Here is a 21991-nt window from a genome sequence, read left to right on the forward strand (position 1 = left end):
ATAAATAAATAAATAAGTTTTAATGAAAATATTCAGCAACTGAAGCACAAAAAAAACCCTTTAGTCTTTGAGCTTTCCAGCAAATTACAATTACTGAGAAGTTGCAAATGGGAAAATAACGAAACGCACCCCTACGGAAGCAACAGAACTTGGAACAACTAGGACGATCAAAGAATGACTTTTGAAATTCTGTAACTGCACTCTGCGCTTGGGAAGATGTCAGTGTGGTCGGTGCGGGACACCGATGGTCGGTGCGGGACACCAGTGTCTCTGGGTCTCGCTTTCCCCTTCTGGGCACTCCCTGGAATCCCTTCCGGTTCCAACCGCGTGGAGTCTGGAAGGCCTCACTCCCGGCATCCCCCGGGGTAGCCACGGGCTGAAAGAGAAAACACCGCCCCGACCAGGCGCGCGTGCGCACACGCCGGCCGCCCCAGGCCACAAACGCACCACCCCCGTGCGCTCACGCACGCGCAGTGGCGCGCGCGTACCCTTCGGAAGGCCCTGCCTTTGGGTTCCCCGGGTCCCGCGCCCCAGCTTTGCGCCCCGGCTGCCTTCGGCGAGCCAGGAGGCCAGGCGTGTGGGCGGGCTTGCGGGCGGCGGTGGGCGGGGAGCCCAGAGGAGGGCGGGGCGGGCGGCGGGGCTGGCGGGCGGGCGGGCGGAGTCGAGAGGGCCGGGCCCGCGGGCTGCGGCGGCGCTGGACTTGGCGCTGGCGCTGGTGGAGGCGACATGCAGGCCGACGCGAGGCTGGAGCGCGGCAGCCGGGTCCTGACGCCGCAGTCGGCGCCGAGCTTGGAGCCGGACCCGGAGCTGGGCCCGGACCCGGAGGAGGACGCGCGGGCCAAGTTCGCGGCGCTGCACGGCCCGGCGCTCCGCGCGTCGGGGGTCCCCGAGCGGTACTGGGGCCGCCTCCTGCACAAGCTGGAGCACGAGGTGCGGGCTGGGGTGACGCGAGGAGGGCGACGCGCCGGGCGGGGAGAACCGGGGTGCAGGGCGCGCCCGGAGCGCCCCGGGCTCCCTTTGAGAGGTGCCAGGGAAGCTGGGATGCGGGTCCTCGAGGCGCGCATCCTCCAGTCCTGGTCAGCGCGAGCCCGGGGCGCGCCGGGGGTGGGTCGCTCTGGACCCTTCTACCAGGAAGGGTGTGGTCTGCGGGCCGGCTCTTGGCCGAGAGCTGCTGGGGTGGGGCGGCCGAGGGCCTCCTGGAGGACGCGTGCGGAGGAGGTTGGGAGGGCGCCCGGGGGAGATCGTGGCTGGGAGAAGGAGAGCGAGCGCGTTCCGGGGCGGGGCGGGCTTCGGTGAGACGCGCAGCGGAGAGTTGGGGGGCGGCGTTAACGGACGATGCAGGGAAAACGGCCGGTGGTTTGAGGATGAAGAGCCACGAATGCCTTAACGACCGACTTAGACTTTAACTCCATGGCGGTAGACTTTAACTCCATGGCGGTGTGTGGCCTAGGAGTGGCGGCCAGAGCCTGTACCTGTGTCCCTGGTCCTGCCAGCATCTGGGGCTGGGCCAGGGCCGCGGCGAGAACTGGAACTGAAACGAACTTTGGCTCCCGTTGTGTGCCAGGCTCTGTGCTGCGTCCTCCACACATCCGAGCCGAGAGCAGTCCTGGGGCGGGGGGTGGTAAGATTCATCACCCACACTTTATACAGTGAAGAAAACTGAGGCTCAGGAAGAGGAAGTGACACTCCCAAGGTCTGTCAGACTTCAGAACTAGAAGCCTGCTTTCAGCCACTACCTGCCTCAGGGAAAACAGACGTCCAGTGAGTTTGTGTGGCTTTAACTGTTTAGGTCGTAGAGTTCTTTCGTGTTTCTTCATTTGATTTGAGCCCCGGGTCACCTTCATTTTGCATATCAACGAAGACAGGCTGTGGGAGGTGGAGACAGAATCTAAACAAAAATGAAAAGAGCTCACACGCTTCAAGGGTCTCCCTTTTTGTGGGGTCGGCTCTTTTCTGCTGGCCTGTGCTCTAGCCTGTTGTCTCCAAAGGGCCTCCGCAGGGTCCCGGCTGAGGGGTGGGCCTTGGGTTTTGGTGGTTTGCCCACGTGTTGAAGCCAGAGCACGTTCACGGGCGCTCTGTTGGGGCCTTATGAGCTGGAACCAGGCTCCTGCAGGGACTGCCTCCTGGACCGAGACAGACTGAGCAGTGCAGGTGGCGAGGTGGGACCCTGGAGCCAGGAAAAGGCTGCTGAAATCAGGGTTGGACCAGTACCTTCCTGCCCAAAACACAAGTAGTTGCTATAAAAAAAGGTGCAGTGTTATTGGTACCTACCTTTTGTAACAGTGAATTCTCTTCCTCCTTATGACTTGCCCTCAGTTCACCAGCATTTCCTGAGCACTTACCCTAGTCCCAGGCCTGTGCTGGGCAGGAGGGGACCCCAGTGGTTTGTTAGGATAAAAAGGTCTTCGTGTACTGGGTGAAAGGAGCACGAGGTGGAAACACCCTGGCTCCGGCCCTGCCAGCCTCTGTGGGCAGTGAACTCACCTGGGCAAGTCACTTGCCCGTCTGAGTCCATGTCTCCCTCTGGAAAGTGAAGACCAGGAAACATGGCTCCGACTTCCACAGTCTTGGTGGGGGACTGGGTGGAGAGGTGTACCCAACTCATAGCCACCAGAGTGTAATGTCCCCTCCATCCTGGCTGCAAGACCTGCAGGCCGCCTGGCCACTGTGGCTCTGCTGAGGGACAGCGAGTACTTTTCCGTGACCCTCCCTTGCCGTTACGGGTTATGGGCAGAGCTGTGAGTCACCACTGCCAGACCCAAACCTGCAGCCATTGTTCTGCCAAGCCTGCTGCTGTGCGCCCAGGTGTGGGGGAGGTCCACAGGCACCTGCTGACCCAGGAATGGGGCCCCTCCAGCCCCCCGCGAGCCGGGGACCCCGGTGCCTTGGAAAGGATGGGGAGTGTTTTAGTCTGCAGGAACTTCCCAGCTGCAAAACCATTGCCCTTCCTTACCTCGTTAGGGCCTCCTCCAGTCCCTCTGTGAGGGGATGGTGGTCACCCCCATTTCACAGCTGGGAGAAGCCACGCCCTGTACTGTCCCCTCCCTCCTGTCAGGTTTGGGGGTAGAGGGCTGGGATACGGGGTTCTGGGTGGAAGCCCAAGGTGTGAGTCCCAGCCTCTGAGCTGCTCTCTTCTCATCTCCAAACTGGAGGGAAGGTAGTGGCTTCACCCTGGGATCGGGGGTGGGGGGGTTAAAGGCGCCATCCCAAAAAGTGCCCGAGCTCCCCTGCGGATGGCCCCGGTCGGCTCCACAGCCCTTCCCACCCCGGCTTCTCTGCCTGGAGTCCTTGCACCACCACGGCATGGCCACACGTTTAAATCTTCCCCTTCCTTCACCGCTCACCTCAGGTGACGGCTTCCCCGTAAAGTCTTATCCGGCCCTCCAGGCCCCCGCACCGCTTACCTGGTCCTCTCAGATGGCCCCTCTGCCACTCGGGGCAAGGTCATGAGTGATTCATCCTCACACCCCCAAGTGCCTGTCCTGCCCAGCACATCCCAGCTGCTTGTGCCCGAATGGATGGCTGATTTCCAAGGACTGGGATGAGTTTCTCTTCTGTTTTTAATAGAGTCATGAGAAAGGTTTTAGGGGCAGCTGGCCTTCGCTGAGTCCCTGCTCTATGCCACGGACTCTCTGTGTACTGTTTGATTGATGTATCGCTCTCAGCTCTGCTGGAAGGTGGCTGATGCCCCCTTCCCAGGTGAGAGACTAGTCTCAAAAGTGTCGTGATGGTAGCAAGTGCTTACAGAGGGTTTGCCAAGCTTAGCTTCTTCTAAGCTCTTCACGTGTGTTAATCATTTAATCCTCCCAACAAGCCCCTCAGGTAGGTTTTCGTATTCCCATTGTATGGATGGGGAAACTGAGGCACGGGGTAGTTCAGTGTCTTGTTCAAGGTCACGTAGCCTGGCTGCAGAATCTGCCCTAAGGCCCCTCGCCGACTTGTGGCAGACGCCAGGTACATGTGTGTGGCTGTGTGGGGACCGACTGGCTTGTCACCTTCACCAGCTGCATGTGGTTGGCAGTTGCCCTTTGCCAGGGAAACTCAAGGACCAAGGCCCTTACCTTCTGTCCCATCCTGGCCCAGGACCTCAGGAGACTAGACCCAGGCCACGGTTTGTGCAGACCTGGGCTGGCGTGGTGGTGGCAGGAGGCTCTTGGGCCCCTGTTTCCTTCTGGGTCACCTCCCCTGCCCTGGTGTTGGGTTGGTGGTGCTGGTGAGAACAAAGTTGGGGTGCAGTCCCTAGCCACCAGGATCCTCACTCTTCCAGTCATTTCCAGCGTGACCGGAGCCACCCGCTCTGCCCTTTGAGCCGCATTTTCCCTGTAATGCAAGAGGCCAGACTAGATATCATGGGACACATGCATGCAGTCCCACCTCCAAGCTTGGGTCCCACGGGCTGAGGGGCCTTGGATGATAGCGCCAGCGATAGTGGGGGAGGTTAGGGCCTCATTCTCACTGATTAGGAACCCATCTCCCCACCTGTAAAATGGGTAGCTGGGCAGTAAAGAGGTCCTGCTTCTCCTAGGGGTTCAGTTTGTCCTCGAGGCCGGGCTGTGGCGGAAGGAACGGGTCAGGAATGGGGTCTCCTGCCAACACCCCCTCCCGTGGCCCCAGGTTTTCGACGCTGGGGAGATGTTCGGCATAATGCAGGTGCAGGAAGTGGAGGAGGAGGAGAGTGAGGACGAGGCGGCCCGGGAAGCGCGGAAGAAGCCCAACCCAGGCGGCCAGCTCTGCTACAAGGTCATCGTGACCAATGAGAATGGGCTCCAGGCGGCTGACCCCAACAGGTAGGAGCCGTAGGCCGACGCCTTTCACCCGCACCGTGGCCATCAGGGCCGGGCTCCCTTTTACAAAGGTGTCACCAAGGCCGTGGCCGCTAGGGAGGAGCTGTCATTGCGAGCACACGTGCTCCTGGGTGCCAGGCGCTGGCCTCTTAGCCCTGAGACAAGGTCCCTTCAGCCCCGACACTGGCGACACTCCTGCGTTAGTCGTGTTTCATGCTGTCCTGAGAGCAGCGGCCCCTCCACGGAGGTGTGACAAGTTCCCGTTTTGCTGGTGAGGAAACAATGGGGAAGGACTTGCCTAGGGTCACACAGCTGGTTAAGGTCGTGGGTGTTGACCCCAGGGCAGCCTGGACTCATGAGCCCGGGCTTTTCCAGGGACCCCGGGCCTCGCCCCGGTCCTGCTGAATCTCAGTCTCTGGGTGGAGCCCTGCGCTTTACACCCCGGCTTGTGAGGAGTATGGCCTGATTGATTCCTCGCGTGAGGGCGCCGAGGCTGGGAGTGGGCCTGGGCCTGGCACGAGGCCACAGAGTAGAAAGGCCAGAGTCGATCCTAGCCCCCAGGCTTCCTGCCTCCCAGGGGCCAAGAGGGGCTGCCCTCCGCCAGGAGAGGCCCACAGGCCCCTCGGCCCGACGTTGCCGGAACCCTGAGCGAGAAACTTGCTGGCCTCTGGGGGTTTCCGGGCCCCTGTGACCGTAGCTCCTCCAGGAAGTCTGGCTCCTTCACCAGCCCCTGGTGGGGTGGGAGGGCCCCCACGGGTCATGACAGCAGCCAAGCTCCTCCACCCCCGTGCCCTCCGACTCAGAAACTTGCAGGCTCCCCTTTCTCTCGTTAAGTTCGGTACAGCGGACCCGCGCGGGCGCCTGCTCTGCTGCCGCCTGTGCCAGCCGTGGGGCTCGGGCCCAGCGGCCACCTCGAGCAGCTCCCGGCCTCTGCCCCCTCCACGCACACCGCCAGGCAGGTTTGGGGAGGGATGGGGCCGGCGTCTGGGCTGGAGCCCGGCTCCGCCGTCCTTCCTGCTCCTGGGCCTTTCTTCCCTCCAGACCTCTGTGAGTCCGCCCCACCCCGCCCCAATGGTCAGGCCCCAGCCTCCATCCTCCCCCGCCCCCGCCATGTCCAGCAGCCATTGTGTGCGTCTGCCCAGGTCACCCCCAGACGCTCCACTTTGAAGGCCTGGCCGTGTCTCACACGGTCATAAACTACGCACGAGGGCGGGACTAAATCATTTGTTTCAGGATATGCAAACAAAAAATAACGTAAGTGCAATAACATAACTACTACTGAGCTTGCCCCCTAACCTAAGAACCGGAGTGGTGGCTGTGCCTGCATGTTAGCAGGGCGCCGGGCCAGGGCTGCTTCCCCAGCAGGCAGAACCCCGTGCGCTCAGAGCCTCCGAGTCCAGCAGGGCTTGGATGGTGTCCGGGCAGCCTGGCCTGTGGGCTGGGGGCAGTCGTGTCCTTGGGCCTGCAGTGGGGACACCCAACCCTCCACCACGCTGGTGTGAGAGCCATGCAGCTGGCCCACCGGGCTCCTGTAGAGAGACCGGACTGTGTGGACTGCAGGTGTCCGTACACGTGGGGACTTGAAGCCTCTCCCGCAGAAATCCCTGGTGCTTCCCAAGAATTGCCCAGAAGTCCCGGGCAAGCACGAGTGAGCTCTGAGTGGGGCTCCTTTGCGTGTCTGCCTGCAAGTAGCAAGGTTGGGGGGCGTGGGCCTGCCCTCCAGCAGTTCAAAATCCAGTTGAGGACAGTTAACTGTCGCGGTGATCGCCGTAGTGATCACTGAATACATGAGGATTCAGTGTACGGTCAGCATGCTGTCTTGTCTCATTTGGTGCTCACGTCAGCCCAGTGATAGGGGGTAGGGACCGTGTTGCCCTGTTTTAGAAACTGGAAAAGGGAGAGGCACTGTCCCAGGCCCGCGTAGCGGGTGGTCGGCAGAGCCAGGATCCCCACCCAGGCCTGGTGCGGCGTCCAGGCCTCAGCCCGGCCTCCTCCTCAGGCGGATCCCGCCTGCTGGCCCTCTTTCCACCCTCCCTTCTTGCCCTGCCTGCCTGGTAGCCTCGCGCTCACCTGTAACCTGTGCCCGCAGCATCTTCCTTATCGACCACGCCTGGACGTGCCGCGTGGCGCACGCCCGCCAGCAGCTGCAGCAGGTGCCCGGGCTGCTGCACCGCATGGCCAACCTGATGGGCATCGAGTTCCACGGCGAGCTGCCCAGCACCGAGGCCGTGGACCTGGTGCTGGAGGAGATGTGGAAGTTCAACCAGACCTACCAGCTGGCCCACGGGGTGAGCGGGCAGCCGGGCCCCAGGGGAGGCAGACAGGCCTTCACTGCCCCGTGCCGTCAGGGCTAGCGGGAGGCGTCCTTTTACCCCGCAAGTGAGCAGACTCATCTTCTGTGGCCAGTGGAAACTACCCTGGTTCCCCGTGGCTCTGTCACGGACCTGTTACTCTTTGCCTCGGGCCAGCCGGTGCCGGGGACCCAGGTGTCCATGCGGCCTTTGGGCTCACGGACCCCAGTGACCTGGCTGCCTCTCTCCTGGCCTCTTCTGGTTCCGTCACCCTCCTAAAAGCCCTTAGTGATACCCTGCTGCTTTCGGGAGTAGAGCTGAGTCCCTTCAGCATGTCCTTGGGCTTACATCACCACCCCCCTCCCCGGCCTCCCCAGACCCACCCTTACGTTCCAGCCCCTCACCACCTTCAGTCCGGGAAAAGGCAAAAGTTGCTTCTCCTGATCTCAGCTTAGCTGTTGCCTCCTCCAGGAAGCCTTCCCTGAACTCAGAAGTCTCCCCCCTCCTCCGCCTGCACACAGAACCAAACCATCCCTGTAGCTACTAGGCTACGTGCCCTCTTTCCGTACACCTTTGCCGCACACGTGATCACACGGCAGCCCGCTGGCCTGTTGTCCTTGTCTGCCAGGGCAGGGCCGCCGGCCCGGAGGCCACGGGTTCAAGGGACTGAAGGCATGTGTGGTAGGTGCTCCAGGCTCTGAGAGTTGGGCATAGACGGGCCGATGGTAGGTGTTTGGGGCGGGGATGGGGCGGGGAGGCGGAGCAGTGGGCGAGGGTGGCGTGTGCTCTGCCCGCAGACGGCCGAGGAGAAGGTGCCGGTGTGGTACATCATGGACGAGTTCGGCTCGCGCATCCAGCACGCGGACGTGCCCAGCTTCGCCACCGCGCCCTTCTTCTACATGCCCCAGCGGGTGGCCTACACGCTGCTGTGGCCCCTGAGGGACCTGGACACGGGCGGTAAGTCAAAGCCCGCCCACCCCGAGGAAGGGCCGGCGCTTTTCTGCCACCCCCTGACTGCCCGCATGTCCTGGTGCAGAGGAGGTGACCCGGGACTTTGCCTACGGAGAGGCCGACCCTCTGGTCCGGAGGTGCGCGCTGCTGCCCTGGGCCCCCGCCGACCTGCTGGACCTCAGCTCCTCCACGCCCGAGCCAGCCGACGAGCACTACCAGGTGTGGCCTCCAGCCCCGCCCCCTGGGCCTGTTTGCCCGGTGGCTCCTGGAGCTTTCCTCACCCGGTCACCAACTGCTGCTGAGCACCAGCTGGCTGCCGTGGGAGGGAGAGGAGAGTCTGGGGGTGTCTGAGGGACAAGGGGCTCAGAGCTCAGGGAGCAGACGTGAGTTGCCTGCGGCCCAGACCCCGGGGTCCCGATGCTGGGAGCCGTCCTTCCCGAGGGTTGGGTAGAGCTGGGGGACTGGAGGTCAGGGCTGCTGTTGCCTGTTTTCAGGGGCTGGGGGGTGGGGGCAGGGGGCGCTCTGTGGCTCCACTGTGAATCCCAGCTCCGTACCGCTTCTCCATTTCCTGACACCTCCCTCACCAGGGATGTGAGGACACTACGTTCAGACACAGCATGGGATGTCTTCTGGCTCACAGTAGGCCCCCAACAAGTGGTCGTCATCGGTGTCCTTGCTGGGGATGACGGCAGTGCTTCCGTCCGTGGTCTGGGTCCCACCAGGGACCACTCACAAGTGCCTGGCTGGTGGTGAGTTAGTGCAGGGCCCAGTCCGTGAGGCCGGCCAGGTTAGGGACCCAGGGTTGGTGCAGCCTGGGGTAGGGCAGCAAGTAGAGCCTGTGGGAACAGAACCAGGCAGGGCTGAGCAGGAATTAACACCCTGGCCCTCTCTCCTCCTGCCCTGCCCTCTGATCTCCTGCCACTGCTTCCCGTCAGCTGGTCCCAGTTGGAAACCAAGAGATGCACAGGCCCCTGCTTAGCACTTTACGGGCATTGCTCTGCTATAATCCTTACATTAGGACATCTGGACGTATTTTATCTTCATTTTACTGAGGATGAGGAAACTGAGGCACAGAGAGGTTAAGTAACTTGCCAAAGGCCACACAGCTGGTGGAAAGGCAGGAGTCCAAAACCAAGGGGTCCTGGTAACTTGTGGGCAGAGGCTCCGACCTTGCCCCACATGTTGAAGTTTCCCTGCTCCCACCAGCACATCACATGCTCACCGAATGCCCCAGAGGATTGTGCAAAGGAGTAAACTAGTTAATTCGCATTAGAGGGGGGAGCGCGTGTGGCGTTAGCTGTTCTGTGATGCTGCTGACTGGGAGGGCTGGGCTGACACAGTGGCCCTGTTGGCACTTTTCCCTATGAATTTAACCTAAGCCAGTGGTAATTGAACTGATCCTGTCAAAAACTCAGGGATCACCCTTCTCAATTCAGAGGTGTGTTTCAGAGCCTTATAGAGTGCCTGCACCTAGTACGTGCTTAAACACTTGAACAAGTCAGTGAATGCGAAGGGGGGCGGTTTAAGAATGGCTTAGGAACAAAGGCTTCCGGATCTTGAGGTTGTTAAAGGAACGTGAATTGAAATTAGCATTTGTGGGGGGTTGAGGAGGATGCCCTCCACTGGCCAGGAAGAGAAGAGAGTCCAGACACTGGTTTTCTAAAGCGTTCGGGTTGTTTCTCCCCATTTGACCCATCTGGATCAGGCCTGCGCCCTGGGGTTGCATGTATTAGTTAGCTAGCGCCAGGTAACAATTTATTCCAAAACATAGCAGCTCAAGACAGCAGACATTTGTTGTCTCTCGCTTTCTGTAGAGAGGTGGAGAGCGGCCCAGCTGGGTGCTTCTGGCCCAGGGTGTCTCGTGAGCGCGGTCAGGCTGACGTCTGAGGCTCGATGGGGCTGAGGACGGGCCCCCACGTGGCACACTCACGCCTGGCAAGGTGGCGCCGGCTGTGCGCAGGAGGCCTCAGTTCCTCCCCAGCCGTGGGCTTCTCCGCGGGGCTGCTTGAGTGTCTTCGGGACATGGTGACTGACTTCTCTCGGAGGAGGTGATCTGAGAGAAGGCGGGGAGGAGACTGCAGGGCCTTTCGTGAAGTAGCAAACTGTTGTTCCACTTCTTTCTATTTGTTATAAACAACTCGTTCAGCCCAGCCCACGCTCAAGGGGAGATGAATGAACTCTGCCTTTCAAAAGGAATGTAGAAGAGTTTATGGACGTGTTTTATTTTATTTATTTTATTTATTTGGCTGCGCCGGGTGTTAATTGCAGCACATGGGATCTACATTGCCACGTGTGGGATCTTTTCAGTTGCAGCATGCGGGCTCTTGGTTGCAGCATATGGGATCTAGTTCCCTGACCAGGGATCGAGCCCAGGCCCCCTGCACTGGGAGCACGGAGTCTTCACTGGGGGACCACCTGGGAAGTCCCTATGGGCATGGTTTAAACCATCACACCGCTTAAGCTCAGAGCAGCTTTTGGGGGCTCCCTGAGGACCAGGTAGCCCCCTCCCAGGACAGGCTGGGCACCTTCTGGGCTGCTTGTGACTTGGAGGAAGCATTTAGAGCAATGTGTACGTTGTTCTTTTGACACAGAACGGGCTGTCTGGCACCTGAGGGGTCTTGAGCCCCGGAGTCCTGGGATGGGGGTGGTCAGAGGGCTCTGGGTGCTGCGGTGCCTGCGAAGGGCTCTACCTGAGGTCCAGGTGTGCCCCCTGGGATCCCAAAACCCTGATGTACAGGATGGGGAGGCGTGTGCTCCTTTCTTTGAAGGTCTGTTTCTACCTCCAGTGTTTTCCTTCTAGGCCATTTTGGAGGAAAACAAGGAGAAGCTGCCACTGGCCATCAAGCCGGCGGTGTATCCCTGCGACCACGTCTTCAAGTGCGTAGCCCACCCTGCCCCCAGCCTGTACTGAGCCTTTGCCTCGGTCCCTTTCCTCACACACGCCTCACAGTCCCCACAACTCCTGGAACGGTGCTCGGTACAGGGCGGCCTCAGTAAGTCCTCTGCCCCCTGGTAGCACAGCAGTGACGGAAACGCCACGGGCGGGGTCTCAGGCTCACCGAGAGAGCGCCCGAGAAGCGAGGGTGAGCTGGGGTGCGCGCGGCCTCTGGAAGCAGGGAGCCAGTGCCGACAGTGACGGTGCTGGGCACCCAGGAGAGCCGCCCAGATTGCCGGGGGGGCCGCGCCCAGGTGTCTGCAGGTGTGGGCTGGCAGCTCAACGTAAGGCCGGACAGGCCAGCAAGCCCAGGCTGGACCCGGGGTGGAAGCAGATGCTCCCTTTTTACGGGTGAGGAAGTGGAGGTCCTGGGTGACGCCCACCAGGCGTCCAGCTGGCTTGGCGGCAGGTCCTGGGTCAGCCAGGGGCAGGTTGGCCTCTGTTTCCAGGGGGAGGCCCTCCCTCTGGCTGCCCACACCTGCTCCAGCTGGAACAGACACCATGTTCCACTGACCCCTTCCCCCAGGTTCTGGGGTCTCCTCCCACTGGCCCTCAGCCTGGCCCTCCTCCCCTTACCTGAGTTCACCGCCTAGCATCCCTCCACCCCCTCAGGTCGGAGGCTGCACGGAGGCCCCCTTAGCCTCGCCCCCTCCCCACAGCTGTGCTCCACGCCCCAACCATGGACTAAGCGCCCCATGCCGGCCCCGCCCGAGCAGCCAGCTCCTCGCCTCTCTTCCTCCCTGGATCGCCGTCCAGGGCCAGGCCTCCCTCCCACCTTGAAATTCCACAGTGTGGCCGCATCCACCACCCCCAGCAGACGGGCTCCCAGGCCCTGTCCTCTCCTCCCCACGGGGCCGGTGTGGAATGAGGCCTTATCGGAGGCGCGTGTCTCGGCCACACGCTCACCTGCAGGCCCCCGGGGCGCCGGCTCCCTTCTCTGAGGGCAGAGGTCCCAGCGTGTGGACCCGTCCCGTCTCCACGTGGGAGGAGGGAGCCCCTGCCTGACGAAACACTCGGGTTCTCCTGGTTCGTCCTCGGGAGGAGCGTGAGGTGGCCCTGTGGTGCCATCTCACAGGTGGGGGACCCGGGGTCGCCAGGGTCCGAGTGGCCCCGTCGCTGGGCAGACAAGCGGCGGCCGACCTCCGCCCACCCCGCCCCCCCCAGGGTCTACACGGACGTCCAGCAGGTCCTCGGCCACCTCAGCCACCCGCGCTTCACCTTCACCCAGAGCGAGGCGGACGCCCACATCCTCTACCACTTCTCGCACTTAAAGGACTACAGGTGAGGCGCCTCCCAGCCCGGTCCCCACCGCCTTCCGGGGCCCCCGCCCCCGCTGACCAGTGGCACCTACCTGGGCCCCGCAGAAGGCTGAGCCGGGAGAGGCCCAGCGTGCTGCTGAACCAGTTCCCCTGCGAGAACCTGCTGACGGTGAAAGACTGCCTGGCCTCCGTCGCGCGCCGGGCCGGCGGCCCCGAGGGCCCGGCCTGGCTGCCCCGCACCTTCAACCTGCGCACCGAGCTGCCCCAGTTCGTCAGCTACTTCCAGCAGCGGGAGAGGCGGTGAGGACCCCCGCCCGCCCCCCGGAGCCACGGCGGCCGAGACCCTACGCCCATCAGGCTCCCGTGGTCCCCGCCACCCCGCCTGGCCGGCCCCCTGGCTGAGCGCCTGCCGTGCGACGGCCACGGTTCCGGGAGCTGCAGGCTCTGGGTGCACTGCTGCTTGGCAGCCCTTCCTCCCGGAGGGCGGCTCCTCACTGCCGAGGCCCAGCCCCTAAGGTCTCCTCCGGGACCCCTCCCTCAGCCCCTGCTCTGCTGCCACAGTACTGGGGACACAGTGCCCAGGAGGGTGGGCCCAGGGCACAGCCTGGTCATCTCTGCTCCCAGGGGCGAGGACAACCACTGGATCTGCAAGCCCTGGAACCTGGCCCGCAGCCTGGACACCCACATCACCAAGAACCTGCACAGCATCATCCGGCACCGCGAGAGCTCCCCCAAGGTGGGGCCCTGGGGCTCCGGGAGGGGGGCTCTGCGAGGACTTCTGTGCGTAGGTCCCGGCGTCAGCGTTCTTCAGCTCGCAGGAGTCTCACCACCCCCACTCCTTCCCCTGCCCTTGCCAGTGGGGGGAAGGGGCTGTGTGACAGTCGGGTGAGAGGAAGGAGCCTCTCTGGGTGTGTCTGACCTGCATCCCCGCGTGCGTACCGCGCCTCACAGGACCACCCGGCAGGAGGGAGGTGGCCAGGCCAGGGAGCCCCGCAGGGCCCTGGACGAAAGCGCTGTGGTGGCATGGGGCCCATCAGTGGGGGAATTGAAGGGCACAAGGTTCTGCACCTGGACAGAGGCCCGAGAGAAAACGCCACTGCGATGACCCTTGTGAAGTTTTCCAGTGGTGGGATGGGGAGTCAGTGGATTTACGGCTGAGAATCTGAATCCCGTTTTCAAAGCTAAAAACTGGTGGTATCTTTTTCTTCAATTAAAGATGAAGATAAAGAACTTGTTGCAACTAAGACACAGGTTTGAAAAGACAGGAAGACGCGGAGTGCAGGGAGCAGGTCCCTTCGTGGCACCGGGACGGGAGGTGGGCTCAGGAGTGACTGTTCCTCCAGATGCGGTGACAGCACTTGGAGGTCCCACGAGTGGGAGCCGCAGCTGGGGAGGTCGGGGTGCTCTGTCCTGGCCCAGGTGCGACAAGCCACCTGTGAGCCTGCATCTGTGTCCTCAGGTTGTGTCCAAATACATTGAAAGTCCCGTCTTGTTCCTTCGAGAAGATGTGGGGAGGGTCAAGTTCGACATCCGCTACATCCTGCTCCTACGGTCGGTGAAGCCCCTGACGTTGTTCGTCTATGACGTGTTCTGGCTGCGGTTCTCCAACCGGTAACTGGGGAGACTGGGCTGGGGCTGGGGGCTGGGCGGCAGGGCCCCTCGTTTATTCGGAATGAGAACGCCTGCACGGGGGCTCCTTTACCACCAAGCACCCGGCAGGGACCCCGCTGAGCCCATTTCTGTTAAATGGCAGTAATTCTCACACTGCCTGTGTCACCACCACCTTGTGGAACGGGCACCTGCTCCCTCAGACCACGACGATGTTTACCGGCCTAGTGGGGGTCTTCGTGGTTAACCCCTGGCCGGGGGGGCGGGGGCAGTGTAGGGCTACCCCACTGTCGGGGGAACCGGCGCCTGGCCAGGGGGCTCAGCATCTGCACGCCCGGGACCCACTTGAGCGTCTGTCCGCTTGTCCTGCAGGCCCTTCGCACTCAACGACCTGGATGACTACGAGAAGCATTTCACTGTCATGAACTACGACCCAGAATTGGTGCTAAAGCAGGTAGGGGCCTGGCGCGGCCTGGGGAGGGGTTCCCGTGGAGGCTGGCCCAGACGGGACCCGACACCCGTCAGCTTGTCTTCCGGCAGCTTGCCTAACGGTCAGGGGAGCTGCCTTCTTGTACCTGCGTCCCCTCCCACAGCTGCCCCCGCAGCTCTGAGGGGCACTTGCTTGGCTTGAGGGGGCCCCTGAGGCTTCCCGGTCCCCTGGCAAGTCTGAGCAGAGCAGGGTCTCAGCCGGGAGGCGCAGGCCGTCTTCTGTTTGGCACCCGCTGAGCATGAGGACGCTGGTAGGGGTGGGGAGGCACACAGGTTCGTGTCCCACGGCCCCCAGGGCAGGCGGCTCTGCTGGCCTGTGACCCTGCCTGGACCCTGGGCCCTCTGTCTTCCCTGTGCTCTCTGGGCACCACAAGCAAAAGGCGTCAGCACAGCTCCTTTCGAGGTGAGGGCGTGATCCCCCAGCTGGCCGGTGGTGCACCTGGGACAGGTAGGGGAGGCACAGCCTGGGTAGAGGCAGAGGCTGGCTCTGGGTGGAGGCAGAAGGGAAGGAGAAATAGGCCCCCTGACGTGTGTCCCACGAGGTCCTCTTGGACCAGCAGGTCGGTTATGGCTGTTTGGGGCAGACGGGAAGTAGGGCACAGGCACTCTCCTGCCCGGCTCCACACAAGGCCTGCAGGTGGCCTCTGGTCCCGCCTCCCTCGAAGCAGCCACTCCTGAATGTGGGGATTGTGTTTCCGAGGCGCCGGGGTGATTTGTTAGTAAATGTGCCCCCACCCCACCCCGCCCCCAGCTCTCGCTGTGCCATGTCTGAGAAGTTCTCTAGGGGGCGCTGTGCCGTCCAAGTGGCCAGGCCACGTGCACGGCCGGCAGGGCTGCTGCTGGTCCTTCCTCCTCTTGTCCTGGGCTGTGTTGACAGCTGGTCCCTAGGAGCCCGAGCCCTTGCCGGGGTCCCGGGATGTTGCTGAGGTTGTCTCTGAGGACCTGAGTGCCTTTCCTCTACATAGCAGGTGTCGTCCCGAGGGTCACATTTCCTCTGAAGCCCCCGCGTGTGGGGATGCGTGTCCAGCAGGGCGAGAACGTTGGGCTTCCATAGGGAGCCCGTCCTGGTCCTCTCTGGGAGAAACCTGAGCTGACGGCCAGCTTGCTCAGGTGTGTTTTGGGTGACGTCTTGGCCTGAGAAGCCCCTGCTGTCCTCAGGCACTTTGAGCCGGGGCCCGGCAGTGAGCTCAGGCCTGGGCCCTGCAGACTTGGGTCCGAGCTCTGCGTCCAGTGACCATCGTGAGAGGGACATGGTGACACGTTGGCCCAGGCCTCCCAGTGTTCAGTGCCTCACTGGAGCCTCACAGCAACCGTGCCAAGCGGGTTTGCTGGGCGGGAAGCGTTGTCCCGTTTTACAGATGGAGACACTGAGACTCCGAGAAGTGAATGTGTCCAGAGCCCAGACCCCGTGTCCTGCCTCCCATTTGTGCCCTGCGGGGGTGGAGCTGGAGAGGCTGCTGGCGCCAACCTGGGGCCCCGGCGAGTATCAGGGCTCCACGTGAGAGCAGGGCAGGCCAGGCCTCCCCTGCCCCTGCCCAGAGGAGGCCCCGGGCAGAGCTCGACGGACCCTGTGTCTGTTGCAGATGCACTACGACGAGTTCGTCCCGGAGTTTGAGAAGCAATACCCAGAATTCCCCTGGAAGAGCGTCCAGGTGAGTGCTGGCAGAGCTGGAGGGGCGGGGCTTGCCTCGTGGACCAGCGGCAGGCGGTTGGGGGGGGGGGGCCTTTGCCTCCTCTGGATGGTCCTGCTCTTCCCACCAGGGCTGGTGAGGGAGACGGTGTGGGCTGAGACCCCCTCCTCCCCTCTGGCCTGGGTGGGGTGTTGTGAGGGTTCCTTGGAGGCGGCCTGGCGGGGTATTCAGGACACCCTTGGGACAGCCTGACGGCAAAGGGCTCTGTGTGTGCCAGGAATTGCACACCTGAGGGCACACAGGGACGTGCTTAGAGACACAAGCTGGCCGCCACTTGCTGGAGGGAGCGTTTCGGGATCTGCGCTGCCTGGCTCGGTGCAGAAGGGGCCGTGGGCTCCAGGGCGGGGGACCCAGGCAGCTCTGCAGGAGGTGGATGCCAGGAGTGAGGGAGCGGGGCACAGGTGGCTGTGGCCAGGTCTGGAGTCACAAAGGATGTCGGAGGAGATGACTTGGCCGTTTGGGGACCAGGGCTCAGGAAGGGGCTGTGAACCCCATATGAAGAGGCTGCCCTGAAGGGCTGGACCCAGTGTCAGCCGTGCGGGCCCCTGACCCTGCCTCCCCCGGCCCCCAGGCTGAAATCTTCCAGGCCTTCACGGAGCTGTTCCAGGTGGCATGTGCCAGGCCGCCCCCGCTGGGCCTCTGCGACTACCCCTCATCCCGAGCCATGTATGCCATTGACCTCATGCTGAAGTGGGACAGCCGTCCAGATGGTGAGGGGGCTCCCCTGCCCCATAATCCAAAGTGCCCTCCCCACTTACCCAAAGGTGGTCACTCAGCCCTCCCCACCCAGCCCACATGGGGACAGAGGGAGGGCGTCGCTGCTCCCTCGCCACGGTCAGCACTTGCCTCGAATTAACCTGGGATCTGGGTCAGAGGAGGCCCACCTTTCAGCGCCACGGCCTGCAGGGCAGAGCACAAGCGGGGAAGGCAAGTGGGCGGCAGTGGTGTCGGGAGAGAGCTCACAAGGGGCGGGGCCCCACGTGAAGGGCAGGGGGAGCGGCAGCCCTGGCCGCGCACCTTCCTTCCAGAGTCCCCGGGATGTGGTGGCTCGTGTCGCTCCTGGGGCTGCAGGTGGCTCCGGGCTTCCCCCTGGGCAAGCAGGCCTCAGGCCGGGCCCCCCAGCGCACCTCCCGGGAGTGAGATGCCCGTGCTTTTGCGCATCAGGGAAGCGAGTGATGCAGCCGCAGCTCCTAGAGGTGAACTTCAACCCAGACTGTGAGCGGGCCTGCAGGTTCCACCCGACCTTCTTCAACGACGTCTTCAGCACCTTGTACCTGGATGAGCCTGACAGCTGCCCCGTCACCCGCCTCGTCTAGGCGCCCGCAGGCCCTGCTGTGGGTGCTCATGGGCGGATCGCAGCCTCTGTTCCCGGAGCTGCTTCTGCACCGTGCCCCCGCCCCCCGCCCCCACTCCTCCTGCTCACACCCTGGTGGCCCGGGACCCCTCCCCGGTTGGTCAGGAGCAGGGCCAGCTGTGCTGCCCCCGGGGCTGAGCGCTAGGCCCCCGCTCACACCCCCTTCACTGCCGTCTGTGTCTGTTCGGTGATTAGTCTCAGCTCAGCTAAGGGCTTTATTCTGGAGAGTTTGCTTCCTGGGGCGCTGTGCTTCCAGAGGGCGTTCGTGAAAGGGATCTGGGGAGCGTGACGCGGTGTTCTTTCTCAGAAACGAGCTTCCCTGGGAGCACCCGTGGGAGCCCAGCGGTTAACAGGCCCAGCTGGCTGCTTCCCACGCTCTGCCCCAGGCCCTGTGACAGGTGTCCCCAGGTCCCCGCCGGGAGCCTGCTTCTCAGACCCAGCCTCCTCCCCCTTCCCCAGCAACCTCCCCTGAGGCCCCGGGGCAGGACAGCCACTGCCTTTGGTTGCTGTTGCCTTTCCATGCGGCCCCGTGGAAAGGGCCAGATGTGGCACCAGCACCAACCCGCCCGCTGGGCACTGCAGTGTTTCCAGCCTCGCCTGAGGTTGGCTGGGACACTCCAGTGAGGGGACTCGAGGAGAGGTGTGGGCGGCAGAGCACCAGGCAGTGGGGGGCTGAGAAAGATGCTTCCGGGGAGAATGCCGTCTTCCACAAGCTAGAGTCAGAATGTGGGGTTTTTGTAACTTTTTCATTTATGGGAAGAAAATACAAAATTTTCTTTTTCCTTAATTTTGTTTCTGAAATTTTGAGTCAGTTTCCAGGGTAGTTTGTGTTGCCACAGTGGACCCAGCCCAGCTAACCAGACGGCGGGTCTGACTTTCATGGAGGAGCTGCCTGCAGAGCTTTCGTGTGTGTGTACATGTGTGCGTGCGTGTCGTGTGTGTGTGCGCGTGCATGCCTGCGTGTGTTGGGAGGTGCTTGTTTCATTCTGAAGCCAAGAGTGATCCTTGTAGCAAAACTGGACTTGACTTCACCTCTCACTTCTGTGTCTTTTGGGGTGTGTCTGTCCACTGTCTCTGCTAACCAGAATTTCAGCCTGTGTTCTGGAAAACACCCTTTCCTCCAGCCAAGTAGAGGTTTAGAGGGCAGGACACCTCATCTCTGGTTTTCTCCGTGGGAGAGCTGCTGCGTCCTGTCCCCTCCCGGACTTGATTTGTACCGCAATAAAGTATGCCTTCTCTACTTTTGCCTCCCTTTCTCTTTGGGGGCCCTGGAACCACAGGCCTGCGTGGTGTATCAGTTGTTTTCCTTGCTCATTGTCAAAGAAACCCAAAATATCAAGACGTATGCTTTGAGAAACAGAAGAAATGGGATAGTATTTAGGCCTCCAAGTCCCTGTCTTTGGGCTGCTCTTAACAAAATATCATAAACTGGGTGATTTAAACAACGGAGGTCTCTTTCTCACTGTTCTAGAGGCTGGGATGTCCTAAAGTCGCAGGGGAGGCAGATTTGCTGCCTGAGGTGGGACGCTCTCCCTGGTTCATAATCGGCTGTATTCTCACTGTGTCCTCGTGAGGTGGGAGGAGCGAGGGAGCTTTCTGGGGCCTCTTTTAAAGGCATTAATCCCATACGTGGGGGCCCCACCCTCATGACCTAATCACTCACTTCCCAAAAGCCCCACCAACTAACCATCACACTGGGGGTTAGGATTTCAGCATGAATTTGAGGGTATAAATAGGCAATAGTTCCTGACCCAAAGCTTGGTTTCCTAGCACTGGTTCCATTTCAGAGTGGGTTGCAGTAGGGACAGATGTGGAGCTGAGGCCCATCTCTGCATCATGACCAACACCCGGGAGCCTCGGTCCCCCTGTGAGCCCTGAATCCTGGCTCCGTGCTTACACCTGGGGCCCTCAGGGATGGAGTTCCCTCCTGCCTGATTCCTCATCCTGGGGGTGGGGATGATAGGAGACTGCCCACAGGACAGCGGGGGATGGTCCGTGGACCCTGTCAGCCGGCACAGTGGCGCCCCCTGGTGGTTTTGAAGGTTAAAACGAAAGCAGAGGGCCCCTGACACCCAGGCCAGGGCCCTTCCTGTGCCCCTCAGAACGGGTGCTCACACCAGGCTGTTCATCAGATGCCTCCCATGATGTTCCTGCTGGTTCCCAGTTAACTTGGGACCTGGTTGCCCAGTGCAATCCCAGTGGAATCAGCATAGTCGCTGGGATCAAAGGACCACGTGATCCAGGCTTTCCACAATTACAAATGTGCTTTCCCCCGATTCTAGAGGTCCTTACACCTCTGATCAGTGAAGATCAGACAACCCCCAGGAAGACCATCAAGCTGGGCTTCCAGGGTCCCAGAAGACTCGTTGCTGTGGAGACGGTTCTTATCCCTCTAGATACTTTCTGGTACCCATCTTCACCTGAGTCAGTTTCTCTGGGTTAAGAATTCATAAGTCAGACTCTGACGTTTGGGCTTGACAGGAGAGTCCCAGTAGCAGTGATAATTGTACCAAAGTTCTACAGGATGACACAGAAGAAATCCAAAAGGTGAAGCTTGAGATGCTGGCAGTGAAATTCAGAAAACGTCCCCAGTGATGACCTATGGCCAATAAACACGGCAGCTCTTTCATGGACACAGAATAGGATCTCTTGCTATAGGAGAGGCAGGCTTTCATCTTGCAGGGTCCAGAGCACAACCATAACATCAAAATGCCCGGCAAACAGAGTCGCTGTCGCTTCCCTGCTGATGACCAGCCAGCCCAGCCCTCTTGGGCTATGTGAACTCTTGCTCGCATCTTTTATGGCTAGTCGGACCGAGAAGGGTTCAGACACACGGATTTAAGGAGATCTCAGTTGAATGAAGCAGCTCCAGGAGAGACGCAGACCAGAAGGACTTGACAGATCTGTGTGCTGTGGATTTTCCCATTAAACCGACACAGAGACTGTCAGAACCCTGAAGCCCCTCGTGGGTGGCGACAGCTCAGAAATGCCATCTAATCGAGAAGCACGGGGAGAGCATCGTGAGAAAGTAGCAAACAAAACAGCAGAACGCACCCTCCTCTTGCCCGTTTTCCCGGGTGTTTCTATGGCCGTGTGTGTTTTTGTGGCCGGTAGAAAGGATGTGGGATGTTGCTAGAGATGAACAAACCCACGAATGTACGGAATGGAAAAAAGGGCTCTGCATGAGCACCACTGAGAAGATTCCAGAAGCCTCAGGTACATTCAATGTGCTAAGTCTGGCAGGCACACGGGTGCCCACGATGCTCCAAGGAGCACCCCTGACCGTCTTGGAGAACTTTAGAAATAAATTAGTGAAAAGGATGTGCAGAGTCACCCATCTGACCCTTCTGCTCCAATGAGCATCAGAAGAACTGGGGAGGGACTTCCCGGGTGGTCCAGTGGGTAAGGCTCTGCACTCCCAATGCAGGGGGCCTGGGTTCGATCCCTGGTTGGGGAACTAGATCCCGAATGCTGCGGTGAAGATCCCGCATGCCACAACTAAGACCCAGCACAGCCAAAAATACATACATAAATAAATTTTTTTAAAAAAAGAACTGGGGAGCTGGCCGAGGGCTCAGCTAAGTGCTCGTGGCTACCAAGCAGCTGGATTCCTGAGCACAGTCTGTGGGACGTGAAATTCCACCAGAGTTGAGTGTGGGCAAAGTGACAGCCACTGAAAGAGCTGCCCCTTCTCTCAGAAGAATGCAGTCAGCTGTCTGCCCATCTCCTGGAGCATTCCGTACTGTTCGGTCACGTCCGGATGTGAGGACAGAAGAGGCAAGGCGAGAGGGAGGAGCGGCAAAAGCCACTGGCTGCCAAAATGAGTGTGAGCTCTAAATACGGAAATTTTATTTTTACTTAATTTGAATTAGCTTATTCAATGACCGAAACCAAAACAGACACGCAACAAAAAGGCCAGTAGCTTGGACCAGCCCTGGTCCTAGGAGTCTGCTGCCGGCCGCAGCACGGGTTGTAGGAACTCAGAGGGCGAGGAGTTGGCGCTCCAGCAGCAGCCTGGGTAAGAGGCTCTGCCCGGCCCCACTCCCAACAGCTGCCCGCACAGGTCATGGGTCCCCCAATTCGAAGCCGGGGGTGACACCTCCAAATCTGGGTGGACCTGGGCCGGGGAGGAGCTGTCTGCTGGGTTGGGGCATGGCCAATACTGCCTCTGACCTCGCCTCCCAGATGGAGTGTTTGCGAGGCTGTCCCTGACGGGGTGAGGCTGGCATGAGTCCCAGCACCCCAGGGACAGGTTGGTCGGCGTCCCCTGCTCTGGGCCCAGCCCCATCCTGGCTGAGGCCAGCAGAGGACCACGCTTGGCACCCGAGCAGAGTCAGGCATTGGACCAGGCAGGCTGTGGGCCTGTGCCCTTCAAGTGGCTGGGTTGGGCTTCCTGGACGTGAAGGAGGTGGGCAGGGCCTCCTCCCTCAGCTGCAGCTATGCCAGTGTCTGCTGCTCCACCCTGGACGGGCCACCTCCGCTCTTGGAAGGGTCCCGAGAATTGTGGCGAAGCCCCGGCCGGGCCCAACGTCATCTGGATGATACAACTCAGACGCATCCATCAAGAGGACGAGCCCCTCACCCTCCCCACGGCCAAGGGTCCCACCCAAGTAAAAAGGCCACTGCCAG

At 61.2% G+C, this 21991-nt stretch overlaps 1 protein-coding gene across 1 annotated transcript; it reads left to right on the forward strand.

Moving 5' to 3' along the window:
- The first annotated feature begins 671 nt into the window (after window positions 1–671).
- TTLL12 (tubulin tyrosine ligase like 12) lies at window positions 672–17468 on the forward strand. The gene is made up of 14 exons (XM_065887642.1): window positions 672–930; window positions 4615–4787; window positions 6874–7072; window positions 7873–8032; window positions 8112–8245; window positions 10827–10903; window positions 12126–12242; window positions 12326–12520; window positions 12845–12956; window positions 13680–13831; window positions 14201–14282; window positions 15901–15969; window positions 16580–16718; window positions 17173–17468. Exons 1-14 carry the CDS (start codon window positions 727–729, stop codon window positions 17322–17324), a joined length of 1965 nt encoding a protein of 654 aa, XP_065743714.1. The 5' UTR covers window positions 672–726; the 3' UTR covers window positions 17325–17468.
- Window positions 17469–21991: the final 4523 nt, after the last annotated feature.

This window comes from Phocoena phocoena, chromosome 11, assembly GCF_963924675.1.
Source record: "Phocoena phocoena chromosome 11, mPhoPho1.1, whole genome shotgun sequence".
Taxonomy (NCBI): Eukaryota; Metazoa; Chordata; class Mammalia; order Artiodactyla; family Phocoenidae; genus Phocoena; species Phocoena phocoena.